The sequence below is a fragment of the Oreochromis niloticus genome, linkage group LG3 (genome assembly GCF_001858045.2).
Source record: "Oreochromis niloticus isolate F11D_XX linkage group LG3, O_niloticus_UMD_NMBU, whole genome shotgun sequence".
NCBI lineage: Eukaryota > Metazoa > Chordata > Actinopteri > Cichliformes > Cichlidae > Oreochromis > Oreochromis niloticus.
Genome location: NC_031967.2, coordinates 21694845 through 21715003, shown reverse-complemented (window position 1 = coordinate 21715003; position 20159 = coordinate 21694845). Strand labels below are relative to the sequence as shown.

Below are 20159 nucleotides of genomic sequence, written 5' to 3'. Positions count from 1 at the left end.
GGTTCTTTTTCTCCGAGTTAATATTTTTAAATTGATTAATTATTAAAACCAGGTGTTTTTCTGAGTCAAAACCTTTGTGGGGGGGTATGCGAAACAAAAATGAATTTTATGTCTTGTTTTGTTTTTTTCATTTAATAAATTAAAATTGAAAAACAAAATGATTTAAGAATATTTTATTTGGGAGTCTGAAAAATGGTCAGCACCCCAGATGTACCTTATATGTAAAGTGGATGTAAGTCTATCACATTTCATATATAAACTCTGTCATGAGTCAAACAACAAAATGTGTTCCTAATGATGTGACCAGTGACTTCCGGGAAGAATTTGTAAATTATATTTTCGCCTTTTTATTGTATATTTCGGACAGTTTTCAAAGGGAACATCAGACAGGAGCTGACGTTGTTTCTCAAAGTTGGCGGGCGCCAAAGTTTTATGCATGCAAGACAAACCCAGGAAATACTTTTTTTAAGCTAACTACACCTGTGCACTGAAATTCGTCTTAAACTTACCGCTAGTGCTAACAAACAGGCAGCAGTGCTCCGATAAAGTAACGGGGTGAACAGTGAAGGTAACCAGTACTTTTTAACATCACTGTGTGTTACTCATAATCGGGTTAGAGAGGTCGGTCCCGGTCGTAGTCAGCAATATAACAAGCTAACATCAAAGTGTAGCCAGCTAAAGTTAGCTAGCTAAAGTTAGCTAGGCTTTGTTTAGTTAATTAGCTAAAAGTATTAAACAATAAGTAATATTTAATTAAATAAAGTAATACGTAATTAACAGGAATCAGTTTGGGCGTAACCTTACTTTCTTGGGCATTAAATCAGTGAAACCAAAAGGATTAAAATTAACATTTAGAGTATTAAACTTAAAGATGTTTGTATTTAATATGTTCAGTTCTGACTCTTACTCTTATGTCTTACTCTTATTAAGTTACTACTAATTTAGGGGAATAAGTTGAGCTCTAGGTATGAGTTAATTTATAAAATAACCAGCTGTTATAAATTACACAGCACCATTAAGTTTGTGAAACAAGTTTAGCAGCAACTTTAATGAAAATGGTGATCATCTGCCAAAAAGTGATTTCTGATATTAAACTGTTGTGGACCTATCATCTATCAAATGCGTCTCTGATGAACGATCAAGAAGTAAGAAAAGACCTGCCACCATGTAGAAGTTGCAGCCACTCTTTGGCAAAGTGACTTTTATATATCTTTTGTTTATGTGGGCAAAATGTCTCATTGACATCAAAAATCTGGTATAAAAAGCTGCAAGAAAAATAATATAACACTAATATTAAGACATTTAAGTGGCCAAAAGGACTGGATTGATTATAATGTAAAACACAGACTACATACAATAATGCAGAGTTATAAGGATGCTTGCAAAGCCGGCCATTTTTAAAATTTTATCTATAACACCGGTTCATAATATAAACAAAGATATTGGACTATTCATCTTAAGAACTAATCACTGTGCAATAGACTGACAATAGTCAAAATACTGTGCAATAGACATTTTCCTGGAGGAACCTACACGAGGGATCTATCTGTCTGTCTGTCTGTCTGTCTATCTTCTGTATCTTATCAGTTTCTCACATAGTTTTGGAGGAATTTTGGCATATTCCTCGTTGCTTGTGTTCTGCTTTTGTTCAGATCTGCTGCCATGTTCGTTCTAGACAGAAGAGGTTTTTTTCTCTTAACCCTTTCTAACAAGCCATACGTTTTCAGTTTTTTTCTAATAATAATGTCATGAACATTAACATTAAACATGCTAACTGAGACCTGTAGAGCCTGAGATGGGGCTCTTGGGTTTTTTTGCAGCATCTCTGAACATTGCATGGTCTGATCCTGATGTGAATTTGCTGGGACGCCCTCTCCTGGGAAGATTGAGTCTTTATGTTAACACACACCTGAATACTCCAGACCATTATACTGCCAAAACTTCTGCTTTTATAGACATGCTCACGCCTGCTGATAACTCATTAATCAGGTGCATTTGATTATCAGCACCTGGCTGCTACTTACCTTTGTAATTCCTATGGAAGCAGTAATGGTGCACTTCCAGAGAAGTGCACGATTAACAAATCAAATACCTAAGAAATCAAATACTTCATTACAGGCACTGGCAAAATCCTGCTCAGTAATTTTGACCTTAGAGTATTTTATTTATTTGTACATATTTCTGTCTGCTGTTTTCAGGAGTGCATCACCACAGATGAGTAAGATGAGGCACTTTGCTGATGAAGAGATCCTCAGACTCAGTCAGAAACCACCTGGCACTCGTGAAGAGCCTCCAGCTTTCTCAGACATGAACGCTACCCCCATGGCTAACGGCATGAACCAGAGCAGTGTGGTGTGCTTCCCCTTGATCTCTGAGAGTAGGAAGTTTGTGTGGGTGCATTCACACCAGATCGACTCACAGATACACGGCGCTGCAGAGCTGGACAAGGCCTTTGATAGGTTTCCCTACCTAACACACAGACAGACCGCCGAACTGGCAGAGAGTTGCCACCTGCATCCTGACCAGGTGAAGGCGTGGTTCATGGCACAGAGGCTCCACTACGGCATCAGCTGGGACTATGAAGACATCCGTGAGGTCCAAAGGAAGTTCAACTCAAGTCAGGAAAAGAAGGAGCTTCAAGACGGGACGGAGAGAGAAGTAATGGAGGACAGAAGAGAGAAGAGAAAGGTGAAAGCAACTGGTGGGAATGCAAAGGGAAGAGGAGTGAGAGGAGACAGCGTAAAGGTTAATGAGCAGTTGAAGAGAGACATGAAGAAGGAGCAACCAGTGAAGGAGAAAAAAAGCAGCACGCAAAAGCGAAAAAGGACAACAGCAGCAGAAAAGATGGGAAAGAAGATCGTGAAGCGAGATGAGGAGGAGATGATGGATAAAGTGGAAAGTGGGGGAGAAAAATGCCCCAAGTGTCGTGGCAGAAAAAGAAAAAAACCAAGAGTGAACAAAAGTTGCATGCAAGAGGAGAGTAATGCACCTCCGGCTCCCAGCTCTCTGCTCGGCCCCCAGGCTGAAACCCAAACTTCTGATGCATCTCCAGCGCCTGACAACCAGACACATCTGCTGCAGAGAGCCGGCGATCCCCGCTCCACCATAGACGGCGACTTCAGGGGGAAAAAAGAAATCAAGGGTGCAGATCTGCAAGCAGAGCTGGACCACAGCGTTTTCATCACTGACATTGACAAACTGAAGGCCCTCATCGAAGTGAAAAACAGCCCCTCTTCCGCCGACCCTGCAGCTACTACTCGGCTCCACTGCAAGACGCCGGCCCAGCTGGCGATGATGAAGATGGCGTTCCTGCAATGCCAGTACCCAGACAAGCAGCAGTACAGCCGGCTGGCAAGGCTGGTCGGTGTGCCACGCTTGGCGGTCGTTCAGTGGTTCTGCGACATGCGCTATTTCATTAAGAGAGGGAGGCCTCGCTGGATGAATGAGGAGCAGCACCATCAGGTACTGGGCAACATCATGTATCAGCAGTACATGAACACGATGACTAAAGTAAAGTTGACCAATAGCATGAACTCCTGGATTATGATGCTTGAAGGGAACAAAGGCTACAGCGAGGAGAAAAATATGAAGATCCCTCCAGAGTAGAAATAGCACAACAGCTCTTATGGCTCATATAAAAAACACAGCTGGATCGTTTTTTAGTTCCTCTGTTCTTCAGGCAGTTGTCAAGTTGTTTATCAAGCTCCCATGTTAGACAGACCCCGTTTCCATTTTTTCCTGCTGTTTTAGTTAGTGTGTTCAAAAGATCCTCATTTGGATTGTAGGTGCAGTTTTAGTCTGTTTATGCTGTGCAGCTGTTTTCACTGTTTTAATAAAAGCACTTTTATTGCTCTTCCAGCAGGACTCAGCTGATTAGTTACAGCAAAACACTTACGAATTATTCCTCAGTGCATACATAAAACACAGGGATGTTTGAAAGAAGACACATGTTTCAGGTCAAAATAAAAATCCCCACCAGCATGTAATCCACACTAAATTACACCAACACCGAAGAGTTTAAAACAGTGGTGTCAAACATAAGGCCCGGGGCCCAGAATCGGCCTGATAAAGACTCCAATCCTGGCTGGACTGCTTAAGAAACTGTGAAGGAGAGTGTCGATTTTGGACTTTTCACTAAATTTTACATATTTTCCTACTAAGAGCTCTCTCAGGTCATTCATACTAAACCAAAGTAATTAAGTAATAGCTAAATGACAGAGAAGGTTTTTTTCACCACTGTATACATTTCTTTCCTTTTCTGCTAATTAACAACATTTTTTTTAGGTTAGGTTCAGTTTTATATCTAAAGACAATCTGGAAAATGAGCTACCAGAAGTTTCTCTGTTATTTTACACTTTTATTTCTTACAGTTTAAACCCAAAGAGCACTTCTTTTTATGATAATAACATACTATGTCCAGGATTAAATGTGCAGTTAAACCTCAGTGCAGGAGTTTTACTGGTCTGCCCCTGCTGTGAAAGATATTAAGTGGATAATATTTCACAATTAGCCAGCTATCTTGCTAAACCTCGCTTTGTTAGAGGCAAAAAAGCATTAAAAATCTACTTTAAACCTGAAATATGATTACAAAAATACGACATCTATTCATACAATTACATTTAATATTTACAGGTGTTCCTCTTAACAAGCTGCTTTCTTTTCCCTCTTCTTAAGGAGGTAAAGCATAATTTTCCAATACTGTAGGTACTGAAGGGTGAGAGGCTCTCAAACAGGTCCAGCAGTCACATGATAAAAGACCTCATTACTTTAGGTTGCATGTAAACGGGTCCATCTCAGTGCCATCTGGCTGCGTACTCCGCCCTCTGTGGCTGCCAGAGCTCTGCGCCTTCGATGATGCGGCGGATCATGGCGGCAGACGTGAGAAGCAGGTGTCCAGCAGCCTGAAGAAGGGTGGAGGCCACACGCAGCACTTCTCTGGAAACAGCACAGTGTTATCAGGATTAAAGATCAGTGCATATTAAGCTTTTAATAGCTGGCTTTGAGTGACAGAGAAAGCTGCTATTTCTCTTATCCTCGTTTAAAGTTAAATTTTAAAGTTAAATAATCCAAAATCTGTAGAAAACTGAGACTTGTACACGAGTATTTCTTTAGTGTCCTGCTTTAAACTTTTTCAAATTTTATTCAGATGCTATACTGTTATTATTTGAGGTTCAAATCTGGGAGTATAAAATTAAGAAATATCAGAAAAATCAAAACAATTTTGTGTAATTAAATGTATTGTGTAGATCAACTGAACTCCATCTAACTATTACAATTTACTTGAAGTACATAACACAGGCTGGAGCCTGAGCAGTTAGGAAACTAGGTAACTTACTGCACCCTTACTACTTCCATAGGAATTATTGTGGTGCTGCTGATCAAATGCATTTTGTTAACTGAGAATCAGAAGTTCTGGCAGTCTGCTGATCTGTGTGATAACACCATGCAACATGGTGCACTGAGACTCTACAGGTCTAAGTTATGATGTCAAATATTAAAGTTAATGACAGTGGAGTTTGAAAAAGACTGAACAGGTCTGTGAACCTAAGCCTTGATGCCCAAGCCAGAACTGCATCTGAACAATCAACAGAACATCTGAAACAATGTCCTTTAAGATGAGAACAAAGTGAAGATGCACAGCACCACATTTAAAGAAAACCAAACTCAGCATATCAGCACAAACACCTCACACCAACTGTGGTGGAGGGGTGATGATTTGGGCGTCTTACAGTCAGTGAGTTGACTGTGCACTCCTCTGTATACCAAAGTTTTATAGAGTCCAATGTGACGCCATCTGTCCGACAGCGAAAGCTTGTTAAACTTATTGCTACTAAAGTTCTGTCCTAACTTCTGTCTGTTCATTTTTATTAAATGCAAACTAAAGTCTGTATTGATGGTAAAAGACTGAATTTTACTTCTGCCACTGAAAGCTTGAACAGCACTACATATCCAAATGAACCTTTACTACCCTCCTAACCTTTTCACTTGGCTTACCTGAGAACTTTCTTGGGCCCAAGACACTGAAAGTTAGCGCTCACCGAGTACAGGCCTTGAAATGTGGCCTGCACATTCAATGAGCCAAAGACATCTTTGGGGCTCATCCTGTAAAGGTCAAAGGTGACGCGGGCTATGTCTCTCCCAGTACGTGATTTGTTGTGGTCTTGAGCTTTGGGCACAACTGCACCCTGGGGGGCATCAGAGAGATTAAAAAACTGTCACCAAGAGACAAAAAGCACACCCCAAACCCAGACACAGCTTCTGCGGTCAAACCCACCTGTTGTGATCTCCATGTCTGTCCAGGCTCCAGGGCCATGAGCATGACGTTGTCGGGTAGGGTCATGAGGAACTCATCAGAGTCGACTTCTGTACCGTCATCCTCACAAACCAGAGACAGAGACACTGCAGACAGCGAGAGCAGCAACGCCTGGCATACCTGTCAGTATGAGGACAGTAAGCAGTCATATACTGAGTATATGAATTAGTGATATTTACTTCCGAGCTGTAAAAAAAACCCTCATTCTTAATCATTTCAAAATCATTTTCTAGCATTAAATAATAATTCAACATGATATGGACTTGAATGGAAATATTTCTTAGCCTTTGTTAATACCATGATCATCAGTTAATAAACCAGTTTTTATGGCACCCAATTGGCTAAGAAAAAATGCATTTGATCAGCCTCTAGGTGGAGCTGTTGTACACATAGCTGAAATTCAGCTGGCGTTTGGAAATGCAGTTTGGCCCTCTTATATTCTGCAGGCAAAGGCAGTGAATATTTGACTAATGACTTCATGTGATCCTATGCAAAAATTATAGAGGATGACATCATGTTGTTAGATGATGTCATGGCCTTGAGGTAATGAACTATCTTCTAAAAGATGATTTAATCCTCTTTTATTGCCACATTGAAATCATTTGCCCTTATAATTAATTTTATAATTTTAAAAGCTCAATTCTCTTTTTAACTTTACATTCAGCAAATTTAATAGATTTCTTAATTTTCTATTTTATTTTGACATTTTTGGCTGAAAGCATTTTCATCCTATTGAGAACCTTTCCCCAGTCACTCTCACCTTCTCCTTCAGCTCCTCCAGTGTCCCGGCCGTGACGCCTTTCCTGGTGTCCCTGTTGTGACAGCACACTCTGAAAGGTCTCTGTGTCGGGGACCACACACGCTTGGTTACAGACCTGAGGACAGACGAGACAAAAAAAGGTTTTAAAATAATAGAACGGCCTCTTTAACAAATGTTTGACTTTTATCTGAGAGGATGCTGGCTTTGTGTCCCAGTAGGTTATATTAACAAGCTGATATTACCCGAACATGACCCCAAAGTCTAGCAACTAAATGGCATTGAGCCATTGTGAGTTTTGTTATTTACACAAAGTACTTAACGTGAGTCAAACTGTTATGTGAGAGGGTAATAAGTAAAAACACGTTTTATCCTTGTGCGATAGAGACCATTTTCACATACATTCCTTTTTTTTATTGTTATTTCTATTTTATGCAACATCTGTATTTTTATTTACATTAAATCATCCTCTCAATTTCACTCTTCCACTGGCATACAGATTTTTCCTGCTTTTATTTTATTTTACGGTTTTTCTTAAACATTTTAATCTGAAATGAGAAAAAAGGTCATTTTTTCATACCTCAGTCTTACATAAGTCACAGTTCTGTACATTTTTGGGAACACCTGTCGAATCATTAAGTTACTTGTGCCTGTTTTACGATCGTTTCCAGCTTCAGACAGCAGCAGTGTACTAACTGGTACGTTAAAACTCATTTGTCACTTACTTGATGAATGAAGATGTTGTATCCATGCTGGTTAGTTTCTTCTCTTCTCGTCTCTCAGCCTGATGTTTTGGGGGCTGTTTTGGTGTCACACACTGTATTAGTGTTCGTGCTGCTCGTATTTGACCCAGTTGCTGGACTTTACCCCGGGACTTGGTGATAATTCAGATACAGAACAGAACAGGGTAAAGTTCATATTGATTGTGTTTGACTCAGACGTGCCTTCCTTCATCTGAAAAGCAGAATAATGATATCTACAGCTGATAATTCAGAGGTTGTTTCCTGTGTTTTTATAACTGAACATAAACAGTTTTGTAAGAAGCCTCTTTTTTTTCTTCTTTAAAGAATTATTAGACAGTGTTAACTTTGTTGGGTCTGTAAGCCTGTATATCGGAGACTGTTTTATGTTGTAGGAAATAACTATAGTGTGCTTTTTGTAATTTATGGCTGACATAAGGTGTTCGATAAATCATTTAAACAGAACCTGTCTGACAAAGTGAAGTAGGCTAAAAGATCTCAAAAAGTAACACATTATGCCACGATCTAAAGAGACTCAAGGACAGCTGGGAAGCAAACTGACATCTGTCTGTATGGAAAGGTTTGAAAAGTTAGTTCTAAGGCTTTGGGACTCCAGTGAACCATGCTGAGAGCCATTTTCCACAAAAGGAGAAACCTTGGAACAGTATGAACCTTCCAAGTTCATACTAACAGTCAAACATGGTGGTGGTAGTAGTGTGATGGTCTGGGGTTGCTTTGCTGCTTCAGGATGGCTTGCTGTAATTGCTATAACCATGAGTTCTGCTCTTTACCAGAAAATCCCGATGAGACTCCCTGAAGGGCAAGTTCACCTGGGCTTTGGAAAAGACCAACGATCCAAAACACATCAGCAATTCGACCTCTGAATGGCTTAAAAAAAGAAGAAGAAAGAAAAAGTGTCTCAAAATTCCTCCAATGTGACTTGAAACACTTATTGCAAGTTATTGCAAACACTTGACTGCAGTTTTTGCTGCCAAGTTGGGCACAACCAGTTATTAGGTTTAGGTGGCAGTTATTTTTTTCAGAGGTTTAGGTAGATTTGTACAGATTTTCTTGCGCCTTAATAAATAAAATTATCATTTAAAAACTGCAATTTAGAAACCTAAAATAAACACTTTCGGGTGGTTTTAAGGATATAAACTAAATTAATTATTAAATTAATCTAAATTAATCTTTTCTGGTATTCCTCGCCTCAGCTAATATATAATTTTCATTTCTATTTACCTTTTTTCCACTAAATCTTTCTTTAAATCATGAAGTGTTGGCTGGCAGGCAACGTCAATACGTCATTTCCTGTAAACCAGATTGGGTACGCTTGTGTAAGACGTTTCAACACACGCCAGGGGTGGAATATTGTGTTTTGTATTCATATATCTAAAGCACCGCCCATTCGGCAGATTCCAATGAACACTGCGAATGATTGTAAGCTTGTCAGTGAAGGCGGGAGGACGAGAAGGCAAACTTTTGATGGACGTGAGCGAGCTTTATTTGCATCGCCGGAACAACAGCAGTGTCATTTATGTTTATAAACAGGTGACTCCAAACAGTACTTGAGCTAGTATGTGTTATTATTCCTAAATAAGTTCCTCAGCATTCAGTGTTAGTGTCTGTGCTATTTTGAAGCTCAGTGCGGTTAGAAGCTCTCCAAGTTGCTAAGCTAACGTCAACTTTAGAGCCGGTTTCCTTCTGGACTTTTTCAGTGGAATGGCCCCCAGAAAGCCAAAGGGAACCGGTAAGTGTAACGTTTAAACTGGACGTGTGGTGTTTGATTGATGCCACTATTTCCAACTGTTAATGTCAGGAACTCATGCAAGTGTGATTCAGTACTGTAGTCTATTTTTGTTTCCTGCGCAGATGCCAGCCTTCCTTTCGCTGCTCTCCAGCTGCTTGCCCCGCCTGTACGTCTGGTGTCTGCAACCCTGTGGAAGGTGCTGAAGCAGAGGGATGTGATGCAGTATGGGGTTGTGGAGGAGTTCGTGACATCTGCCTGTGAGGCTGTCCCTGGGTTGCTCACTGTGAGACACCAGGGCAGGCTGACAGTGGGGCTGAGAGCAAGAGTGAGTATAACAGGAGAAGGGAAATCGGATTTAAATGTGTGCTTGAACCACTGTACTGTGTCCAAGAATGGCACAGTCCCAGTCTCCACCTCTGCAGCTTTAGCCTGGAGTTTGCATATTTATCAGGGCTTTGACATAGTATTAAAAAGGAGGCACACCATAGAAAAAGTAACTCTATGAACAAACTTGGAGTCATTTCTGACCAGGATATGTCCTGCATTGAAAAATATGTGGGACTACTTTCTTTCATCTGATCATTATCTTTAAAATTGGAAACACACTTTCTCAGTGTGATGATGACAAGCTTTTTCATGCATTTATTGCTTCTAGCCTTTACAGTTAAATTCATGATAATCAAGTTGATCTAAACACTCCCTGAAAAGCCTTCAGTTGATCCAAAATGCTGCAGTAAGAGTATTGACAGGGACTAGAAAGACAGCGGATTTCTCCTATAATGGCTTCCCTTCATTGGCTCCCTGTTAAATCCAGAATTGAATTTAAAATCCTTCTTCTTACATACAGCTTTTTATTAATAGACCTTATATTATCCTGACAGTACACTTCCCTGTGAGAGTGCGGGTTTACTTACTGGTTCCTACAGTATTTAAAAGTAGAATGGCAGGGAGAGCCTTAAGCTTTCAAGCCCCTCACTGTCACTACTTTTAAGATTATGTTACTCATTTTGATCCAGAATACTGTAGGGTCTTTATATTACAGTATAAAGTGCCTTGAGGCGGACTGAATTTTAGACCGCTGGAGAAAAAAAAGATAAAGATAAACTAAATCTTTGAACCTTTCAGTTACGAACCTTTCAGCAGACAGACGTTCGTGCCTATGTTATGCCCCTCAGCACTTGTTTACGCCGCTCTGTGCCTTAAAGTGGTCTGACACTTCATGGTTGAGTTGCTGTGGTCCATAAACACTTTCACTTTGCAATAACACCACTTAGAGTTGATGCTGAAATATCTAGGAGGGAAGAAACTTCACAAACTGAATTGTAACAACAGTAGCAGTTAGCACGCACTCATTCTCACACCATGCAGACCTTTTTATAGAAGAGAGGAAAAACACACCAGTGATGCAAAATTACAAAAATATGATGGCGGAGGCTATGAGAGTGGAGGCAGGGATTGTACCTGGCGTTTCTATGTAGTCAGATGATCTTTACCTCATTCTTTTTTGTTTGTTTGTTTGTTTTTTAACAACACTTGCCTTCTTCTCAGTTGATCTTGGAGCTGTGCAGTTCACAGCCAGATGCTGAGGTGATTGAGGAACACCTGGAAAGAGTCCGTGTACCTGCTGGAACTTCTTCAGTAAGTGACCTCACAGATCACGCTGCCATTTTTGACAAATTTTATTCCATATAACGTTTCTGTGCCAAAAATGTGATACTGATTTTCCTCAGTTTTTTTGATATTCCTTCTGCTCTGTGATTGATTCATTTCAGGCACTGACCACAAAACGTGGAGCTGGTTACAGAATTAAACATTGCTCAGTTGAACCTTTGATATTTAGGGAAGAGCTCTTAGTGTGTTGCAGCTCAGTACTTGTAGCTGTATACTTGCATTGTGATGCAAAGATTGTGTATTCTAAAACACGATGTGTCAAATGGGGATTTTTATGTTACCAATCTACATGTCTTATTTGCTTACATGCAGATTTCCTGATTGTGGAGAAAATAAATGTAATTTCTTCCCTTTTTCTTCCCAGAGTAAGGATGTAAAACTAATGAGAACAGTGAGAGATTTCCATTCTTTGATTCACACGTTCCTCACAGACCCAGCAATTAGAGAAAAGTTCTACAAAGTGAGTACCTCACCTCTACAGCACACACTTCAGCACCTCCACCTGCTGATGAACTTTCACGCCCTCTCCTGACAGGAAGTGTTTCCTGTGGATTATGGAGCAACGTTTGACCAGGAGCTGGAGAAGCTGCTGTGGGAGTTTTTGGTTCGACTGGACCAGCTGCTTCCTGTTCCCAACCTAGTACAGGTAATGAGAAAACGGCTGTTTCCATAGCGTTAGACATGATTTATCGTCACTGCTTTAACAGTTTCTGTGTGCAAGAGTTGATCTAATATTTGGGTTTTACTACAAACGTTTTATTTATTTTTTTGTCAGACTGTAGCGTGGCTCAGTGACGCCCCCCCTGTCCTTGAGGAGTGTGCACAGGCAGCCACGCAGCCCCAGCTCCTGAAGATTTTACTTCAGCATGAAACCTGCCTTGGCCACCTGGAGTCAGCAGGTTGAAAAAGATCAGATCTGTGTTGTGACGACTGTGAGAGGAAGACTTTGAGTGTCAGCTCATGATAATGCTCTTTGCTCTTTACAGCGTCACTACCTCCAAATATGGGAGACTCCATCCTGGCTTCACTTTCTCTGCCACCATCTGGAAGAGTCCCATCAGATCAGCCGACAGCAGCCAGGAAGTTGTCAGTGGATGAATCTGAGGGCTCTGAGCCAAAAAGCAAACCTTCATTTATCGCACCTGTTATTGGACTAATATCGAATGAAGACGTCCCGGTCTTGAACGCTGGCATTAAAAGAACACAGAGAAGTGATGGTCCAGCTGACAATGCTGGACATGAGCAGCTGAACTCCAAATTCACCTCAGTGAAACAGAGGCAAAAAGCCAAAGATAAAGGAGCGAAAGAAGGGCGAGAGCAGCTGGAGGAGGAGGAGGGATGCACCCGAAGTCAAAGGAGTGGGGTGAAGCGCAAGAACTCTGACAGAGGAGAAAGCGATTTGGAGGAGGAAGAAGTTTTAAGTGTAACAACACCAGTGGAAAAGAGACTGAGCGGGCAGACGCAGAGTAAAGGTGACCAGAGGAGGAAGGAAGGCCGAGCAGAAACTATAAGAAAAGCGAGATGCAGCAGGGAAGTCCTGGCAGCCCGGATGAGAAAGCTAGGTGTTAAAACACTATATCACCCTGAAGATCAACACCTCTACTCTGTTTTTGTCGATTGTCTGAGCATGGAGCCCAGGGTTGTCATTGAAGAAATGTCAACTGCTTCTCTCAGCGCTAGTACGTCAGGGACAGAGGAAACATCCTCTTACAAGGCACAAAACAAGCAGAGGAGGAAGTCACCGGCCACAGCATCAACCCAGAGACAGACAAGCAGCCCTCTGTCCTCTGACACAGAGTCTCCCGGCTTACAAGATAAAGAGTAAGGGACTAAACTGCATAATGGCAATAAACCAAGCACTCTGGTCTGTGTGAATAAGTAATATATGGGTAATGCTATGGCTGTGTATTTGTTTAAGAACATGTTTGAAGTAAAAATAGATATTGTGGTTCAGTCATCTTGTTAAAAGATGCTATAAACTGTCTAAATACAATAAAAACATCTGATTTAGCTCCACAGATTTCTGGTTTCTTTTGTCTGACATTAAGGACTTAACTATGTGCAGCTAGATCACACACACTGATCAACATTTGTACTTCAGTGTTTTCTGGTTGCCTTTAGACTTCAGTTAGAAGTGCACCAAGCTAAGCAGGTCAGCTCGACGCCCCCCCTCCACCCGCTCTGTGATTAGTCACCAGTTAACAGCTACTGTTGTTTCCCCTCAACAGAAACCATCCTGCACTACACAGCACAAGAAGCTCTCCCTCTCAGCAGCAGAGTGACACAGGTGAATGTAGGGTGTAATTATGTAAGAAATGTATCACCTGCAAAGGTTTGAGCTTATGCATGTTTACTGTTCTGTTCAGAGGTGCTGGCCGGTGCAGAAGGTGACGACTACGTGGCTGATTCAGAGGATGAGGCGACGAAGAACTTCAAAGTCAGGGTGCGTATGCAGAACACATCCAGTCTTAGCTGTCATTATGCCTGAATGATGTGCAGTTTCAGACAAAATAGCATAAATGGGAGTGTCAAGCATAAGGCCCGGGGGCCAAAATCGGCCTGGCAAGGACTTCATTCTGGCCCACTGGGTGGCTTTGTAAAATGTGGAGGGCATAAATTGCAGGCTCATCTACATTTTCATGAATTTTTACAGCTCTTCCTGCTGATAGAGAGCGCCGTCATGGCCATTCAGACTTCACCAAAGTAATTAATTAATAGATAAAAAAAATTAAATGACAACACATTGCTGTTTTTTCTTTGTTTTTCTTTATAATTCATTCACAGAAATTAAAAAAAATACAAAACAAAAACATTGTTTTATAATTACAAGACCTTTTCTGTATATTTATACATTAATTTACAGTTTAAGCTCAAAGATTAAGGCTGACATTTCTCTCACAGCTGAACAACTAAGATGTACTGAGACTTGTTTTTCTAATTTTAGATTTCAGGGGTTAAATGTGCAGTTAAACGTGTTTACACTGATAGAAACACGAGTTTCTCTGGTCCGGCTCACTCAGGACTAAAACAGTGTAAAATGAGTTTGATGTACCTGCTGTAACTGATACCTGTAAGACAGTAAACTCTTATTGTTAGTGTGTTGAATTGCCTCTGTCTCCCCCAGCTGTTTATGAAACGCTACTACAAGACCAAACACGGCACCTACGTGCCCACCCTGAGGGAGTTTTGGAAACCTGCGATGACCCGGCGCCGCTTATTGTCTGCTGGACACAAACGGAGGTGATGAAATGATTTTTGTCCTCCACCGGCGACATGGTTGGAAAGAATAACAGGTTTTTAAATGCTATTGAGACTGATGGACACTTTTATCTTCCATTTGCTTGAAATAAACCTGACTCAGGGCGATTAAAACTTGAACAGGTGCTTTGACATCGTGGAAAAACGTAGCCCTGGTTACAGGCAGTGTCATACAGCTTTTATAATCATTTAAATTGTGTTTTTTAAAAACATACGTGTTGTCTGTTACAAATGTGAAATATTTTTAAATTGCAATATGTAATAATATCTCTGTTAATAAAGTTTGTGATGTTTTGTATGAAATATATTAAATGAAATACAAAATAAAAACTGGTTGATGATGACACTGGTGCACGCTCCATTTGGCTCATCGACGAAGGCGAAGCTCTCAAACTGCTCCTGACGTTCAGCTCATGTAATGACTGATATTACATCAGTTTATTAAACCATCCCTGGCCTGTAAATCATGAATATGTTTATGTACCGAAATAGCTTTTATCTCTGCTGCAGTTTAAATTACACATTTCCTCATTTTAAAAATTATTATTATTATTTTACAAGAACATCAGATTTTTCATTAGAAACCTTTACACAACAAAAATCAACCTGGAAACTCAAGACGCTCACAGTAACCCAGAGCTCTCTGTGCTTCATTATATTGGTTTATATTAGTGTGTTGTAGCTCCTGTGCTAAGCTTAGTTGTAGCTGTTTTCTGCCAGCACTTCAGAAAAATAGAAGAAATCAAAATCAAATAAAAAATGATGCGTTCAAAGTCGACAGTTTATCCCTCCGGTCACTGTGATGGTCTCTCCGGTGATGTAGGACGCCTCCTCGGAGCACAGGAACGCAATCACACTTCCGATTTCCTCCGGTTCTCCAACTCTGAAAGGAGAGGCAAATTCAACGCGTCAAATCCTGGACTCTGAATATTACCAACAAGCTTTCCTGTGACCTTGAACTTCACCTTTTAATGCATAGCTGCTTTTTGAACTCATCCACGATGCCTTCATTCTGCCACAGCTGGAACAAAAGAAGAGTTTATTATAAAAAGTACAACACTAATAAGAGAAAGCACGACTGAACTGCAACAAAAACACATTTTAAAGCACAGGACTCGAGCGCGTGTCCTCACCGCAGAGCTGAAGCGGGTCTTGATTATTCCAGGGGCCACGCAGTTCACTCTTATGTTGCTCTGAGCCAGCTCAGGGGCCAGAGCCCGGGTTAGACCCAGCAAGGCCGTCTTACTCACGCTGTAAGGACCCAAAGCCTGGAGAGGTGCACATGCACACCACGTGAACAGGTTTGCAGAAAGAAAACAGAGCATGTCACTTCTTTACATTCAGGTTTATGTCTCACTGGCTTTAATGATAGCCATGTGCATATATCCATTATTAGCTGCTTTCAGCTGCTTCCTTATTAACAGGGCACCACAGTGTCTCTGCATGTTTGACTTGGCACATTTTTTATGCCAGATGCCCTTCCAGACACAACCGCCAACCGTACTGGTTTGATTTCATGTTCTCCTGAAATCAAACCGGTACGGTTAGGTAAATGTGTAAACCACTACACTAAGACTACCTTACCAAACAGGGTTTCTCAGACTTTTCTTACAGATCCCACTTCAAAAGCCATAAAAGCTCAGGCTCCACACCTCAAGATTATCACACCACACCCCTAATGCTGTGTCAAACACTGGCAGATACTGGAGTCTGTGAGTAACATAGATGCTTAATATTACAGCTTTTCTCCAGAGAATCGCTTTCTCACTTCCATCTCTATGTCTCGATGTGACGTAAGGAGGTGGCCAACCAATGCTGACTGCACTGATGACATTCAGTCACAGCACCACACAAATTCCTGCCAAGGAGAAATTCCTCACTGACCTGCATTGGTTGGTATCCAGCCACAGATGACACAAATATGACATTTCCACCTCTGAAAGAAAAACACAGACCCGTGAAAGGTGTTAGGAATATTACAGCAGGCAGATTTTTATGGCCGCCCCCTGGGTGCCACTGTCACTCACCCTCTCTTCTCTATATGAGGTGCCACCAGCTTGGTCATGAGGAAGGCTGATTTTACGTTCACATCCAGGATCTGAAAATGTCGACACAGTGACAGTGAATACTTTAAATAACAGAGTGATCTCTCGAGTTATCATTTTACTAACATAAACAGCTCATCAGAACCACGTTTTGGATTTATGTTGTTTATTATGACAACATATTAGTGCTACTGTATCCTTCATTTGAAAAAATGCAAATTTACGTCGAACATCACAAATGATTGGTATGGGCTCATTTTTTGTACGTACCTTATCCCAGACCTCCTCTGTGGAGTCCATGATGTTTCCAAAGAAAGGGTTGACTGCTGCATTGGACACCAGGATGTCAATGGCCCCACACCGATCCAGAGTCTGCACCAAACACAGAGCAAAGCACTCGTTCACGCTATTACACAGTGAAGCCAACAAGTGGAGGAAACTTTAATAGACACGTGCACTTCATCTCTTAATGCAGTTCGAGTCACAAAAGCAGCTGCTGGTGTGAACCATGCTTTGCACAAAAGATGAACTGTTTGCTTTCATGAAACTCTTACAAAGTCATGTCAAAGAGCTTCTACACTGTTCAGCAATCACAATCAGATACACTGTCTAAAACTCAAAGCATTTTACTTCTGTAGCCGCCGTCATCCTTAAAAACAAGCGTCGAATACAATAAGTTCAAAGGTGCGCCACTAAATACTAAACAAAGTACAAAAGGAGCTCAGAGGAAGAGCTAAAGGAATGGCTGGAGCTGGTTCACGTCTGTCTTAATGAGTCTACCATGCAGGCATGTTTTATGTGGCAGGACTCCACAGAGGAAACCACAAAAAATTTTAAAAAACCTCCACTAAAGTTTTCCACAGAGCACCTTAGCAGTCCACAGTGCTTCTGGGAAACGTCTGCGGTCTGATGAATTGTTTGAATTGCTCATGACCAGTTGAGTGATGCAGCATGACAGCGACCCCAACCTTAAAAATACAGCAGACCAAGAAAATCTGCTTCACCTTAACCCATCAGTTATTGTGGAATGACATCACGGACCAGACATCCTAATATGGCTGAGCTGGAGCGCCTCTTTAACACAGAGGGGTCCATTTTCCCCCCCTGAGCACGTGCAGCTACAGAAAGTGCTCTAGGTAACCACCAAACCACCAAAAGAGGCTCAGCTAATGGTTCCCACTTACTTTTTTCCACCACCACTGAGGATGATGAAAGGGGACTTTTTGCTCACAGTAACATGGCCAGAGTTTCAAATAATGACACAAGCATGTGTACAAGTAATCACTGTGAGCCAGAAGCTCAGGCTCAGACCGCTCTAAACGCTCAGCTTCAGACAGCTTGTTCTGCTTTTAGCTCTCTGTGATGTCACTGAGTACAGATATCCTTAACATGCACATCTCAGGCACAAAGCTCTGACTGTGAACACTGAGGTAAAAACAGACAAGCTCCTTCCCCCACTGTCCAAATAGTGTGTTTGTGAGGAGCAGCCAATCAGATGAAGGCACAGCAGTGCATGATAAATGGACTTAAATAGCATAGACTTACACAGACTCATTCATACAAGCTTTTATCTATTCACACACACTCACACTCAGCAGGTGCAGTCAGGCACCAATCCACCAACTCTCTGATTGGTAGATAACCCGCTCTACCACCTGAGCCACAGTGGCTTTTAAACTGTGGGAAAAGCCCTGCAGGTGTGGTGTGGATGATCAGGGACTTTAATGAGTTTGCGTCAGAGCTAAATATGTTAAAACACCAAAGTTACAGAGTAACTAATAACAGATGCAGGCAGGCAGCTAAAGGCAAAATTACAGTTTTTGGACAGTTTGGTAAGACCATAAGAGTGGGTTCAGTTCTTTGTGGGAAAGAGCTGTGACAGCAACTTAAATCTTGAAAACGCTTTACATACAGTCCACATTAGAAACAGGGGGTATTTGAAGCAGTCATAGCTGTTCTTTGAGTCGTCCAGTCGTGCACAGCTGTAGTTTCAGTGCTTGTGTTAGCAGCATGCTCTGACTCTGCCCTTCACACTTAGCCTGGCAGAAGTAAGCAGCATTTGGGGTGGAACTATGGCCAGATTTTAACTCATTGCCAATTAGTTACTTATTTCCTGCATAGAAAAAGAGAGAAACTGTAACTGGAAGCGTTCTTGTTGCTGACAGGTCAGAGGAATGTGGCAGTGAGGGACTTCTGATTCATATAAAAACATTATAAAAACACATTTTCACAAATAGCAACTTAGGGTGAAACTACATTGAATTAACAGGGAAAATATCAGGCTGAACTTTATTCTACTAAAATCCAGCTTGGATTCCTTTTTACTGTTAATGATTGATAAAAATTGTTAGGTGCACGTTGGCTGAACTTTTCTCCACCTCTCAAGTGGATCATGCCAGATAAAGTTTCATAGATTATTTCATAGAGGATCAACTGAGGGGCTAGACATGACAATTATTTTGAACCATGAAGCTACTCTAATAGAGTCCAAGAGTAAAAATATATTTAGAAATGAGCACCCACTTAATAGTTGTATTATAATAAAGAGCCAAAGCTTGGTCTTGTATAGTTTATGTGCTGCTCTAACACCTCCGAGCACTCCTGAGCACGATGGACGGCTTCTTACCATCTGAACCAGTTTTTCTCGGTCTTCCCTTTTGCCGACATTACAGGTTGTTCCAGTCACTTGGATGCTCTGGCTCTGCAGCAGTGCCACAGCTTTGTCTACATTGGCCTGCCGCCGGCTGCTCACAACCACATGGGCACCTCTTTTTCCCAGAGCCTGAGCCGCAGCCAGCCCGATTCTGAGGAGGGGGAAGAAGAGCTCTATGATGCATCGCTTTAACCCTTTTACAGCTGTAATTACTCTCATGAATGTACTGAATCTGAGAAATAAGCATTTTAGAACATACACAACACAATTAAACAAACATGACTAAGCTCTTCTATTACTAATTCTCCAATAATCAGTGATTTGTCATGATTGCAGACAGCTGACTGACACAGTCCTTGCTTGGTTACTGTTTGGTTTTTCCTGGAGAGCACCAACAATCAGGGGTCAATAACGTCATTCTTACCCATCTGTGGAGGCAGTGACTATGGCTACTTTGCCAGAAAGACTGCTTTGAGACATATTTCTTTGGCCAGCTACAAGATTGGTCCTAAGGCACCTGAATACACTCCTCAGCATCACCTGTGGACAGAGAGCACGCGCGGATATGTTTTTAGCGCAAACAGCAGTTAAGTAGGGCAGAGGCCATGCACTTTGTTGAGCTCTTATTCTCAACTTTATTGTCACTCGCAGTCCGACACTTTACAAAGCAAATGCAGTTGTGCAAATGTGACGAAGAGGATTGTCTCACCCTGCAATGCATGAAAAGCTCAACACGAAGAGGTGCAGAGGAATAGTTTGATAAAAGACTCTTAAAGACCTTTGACTACTGACGATTCGTGTCGCTACAGTCGATAGTTTCCGGGTAAACGTCCCCCTGTCAAAATAAAAGCATACCGCCTACTTCGCTCGCAATTGGCTGTGTGTATATGTATATAAAAGTGCTGAAACCATGCTCACTTTAATAATACTAGTAATTGTGCAAATTAATCTTTTTTCTATGGCAAATAAAGA

At 41.3% G+C, this 20159-nt stretch overlaps 4 protein-coding genes across 6 annotated transcripts; 2 read left to right on the top strand and 2 right to left on the bottom strand.

Moving 5' to 3' along the window:
* Window positions 1-254: 254 nt before the first annotated feature.
* On the top strand, window positions 255-4783 carry homezb (homeobox and leucine zipper encoding b). Its single transcript, XM_005464630.4, has 2 exons — window positions 255-568; window positions 2199-4783. The coding sequence occupies exon 2, from the start codon at window positions 2215-2217 to the stop codon at window positions 3604-3606; it is 1392 nt and encodes a 463-aa protein (XP_005464687.1). The 5' UTR covers window positions 255-568; window positions 2199-2214; the 3' UTR covers window positions 3607-4783.
* Window positions 4490-7956, bottom strand: cideb (cell death inducing DFFA like effector b). The gene is made up of 5 exons (XM_013266878.3): window positions 7796-7956; window positions 7074-7188; window positions 6275-6433; window positions 5995-6185; window positions 4490-4935 (listed from the first exon to the last, which is right to left on the bottom strand). Exons 1-5 carry the CDS (start codon window positions 7819-7821, stop codon window positions 4794-4796), a joined length of 633 nt encoding a protein of 210 aa, XP_013122332.1. The 5' UTR covers window positions 7822-7956; the 3' UTR covers window positions 4490-4793.
* Window positions 7957-9145: 1189 nt separating this feature from the next.
* On the top strand, window positions 9146-14503 carry tinf2 (TERF1 (TRF1)-interacting nuclear factor 2). 3 transcript variants are annotated; one of them, XM_019353632.2, is made up of 11 exons: window positions 9146-9361; window positions 9452-9560; window positions 9661-9885; window positions 11109-11198; window positions 11596-11691; window positions 11767-11877; window positions 12007-12130; window positions 12218-13052; window positions 13460-13518; window positions 13598-13674; window positions 14356-14503. In XM_019353632.2, exons 1-11 carry the CDS (start codon window positions 9348-9350, stop codon window positions 14473-14475), a joined length of 1860 nt encoding a protein of 619 aa, XP_019209177.1. In that variant the 5' UTR covers window positions 9146-9347; the 3' UTR covers window positions 14476-14503. The 3 variants fall into 3 exon arrangements, with proteins under 3 accessions (XP_019209177.1, XP_019209181.1, XP_019209179.1); XM_019353636.2 differs by having other exon boundaries at window positions 9150-9361; window positions 9457-9560; window positions 9683-9885; XM_019353634.2 differs by having other exon boundaries at window positions 9150-9361; window positions 9683-9885.
* Window positions 14504-14518: 15 nt separating this feature from the next.
* On the bottom strand, window positions 14519-20077 carry dhrs4 (dehydrogenase/reductase (SDR family) member 4). The gene is made up of 9 exons (XM_013266877.3): window positions 19897-20077; window positions 19612-19727; window positions 19161-19338; window positions 16805-16906; window positions 16517-16587; window positions 16374-16425; window positions 15623-15757; window positions 15455-15510; window positions 14519-15372 (listed from the first exon to the last, which is right to left on the bottom strand). The coding sequence occupies exons 1-9, from the start codon at window positions 19906-19908 to the stop codon at window positions 15258-15260; spliced, it is 837 nt and encodes a 278-aa protein (XP_013122331.1). The 5' UTR covers window positions 19909-20077; the 3' UTR covers window positions 14519-15257.
* Window positions 20078-20159: the final 82 nt, after the last annotated feature.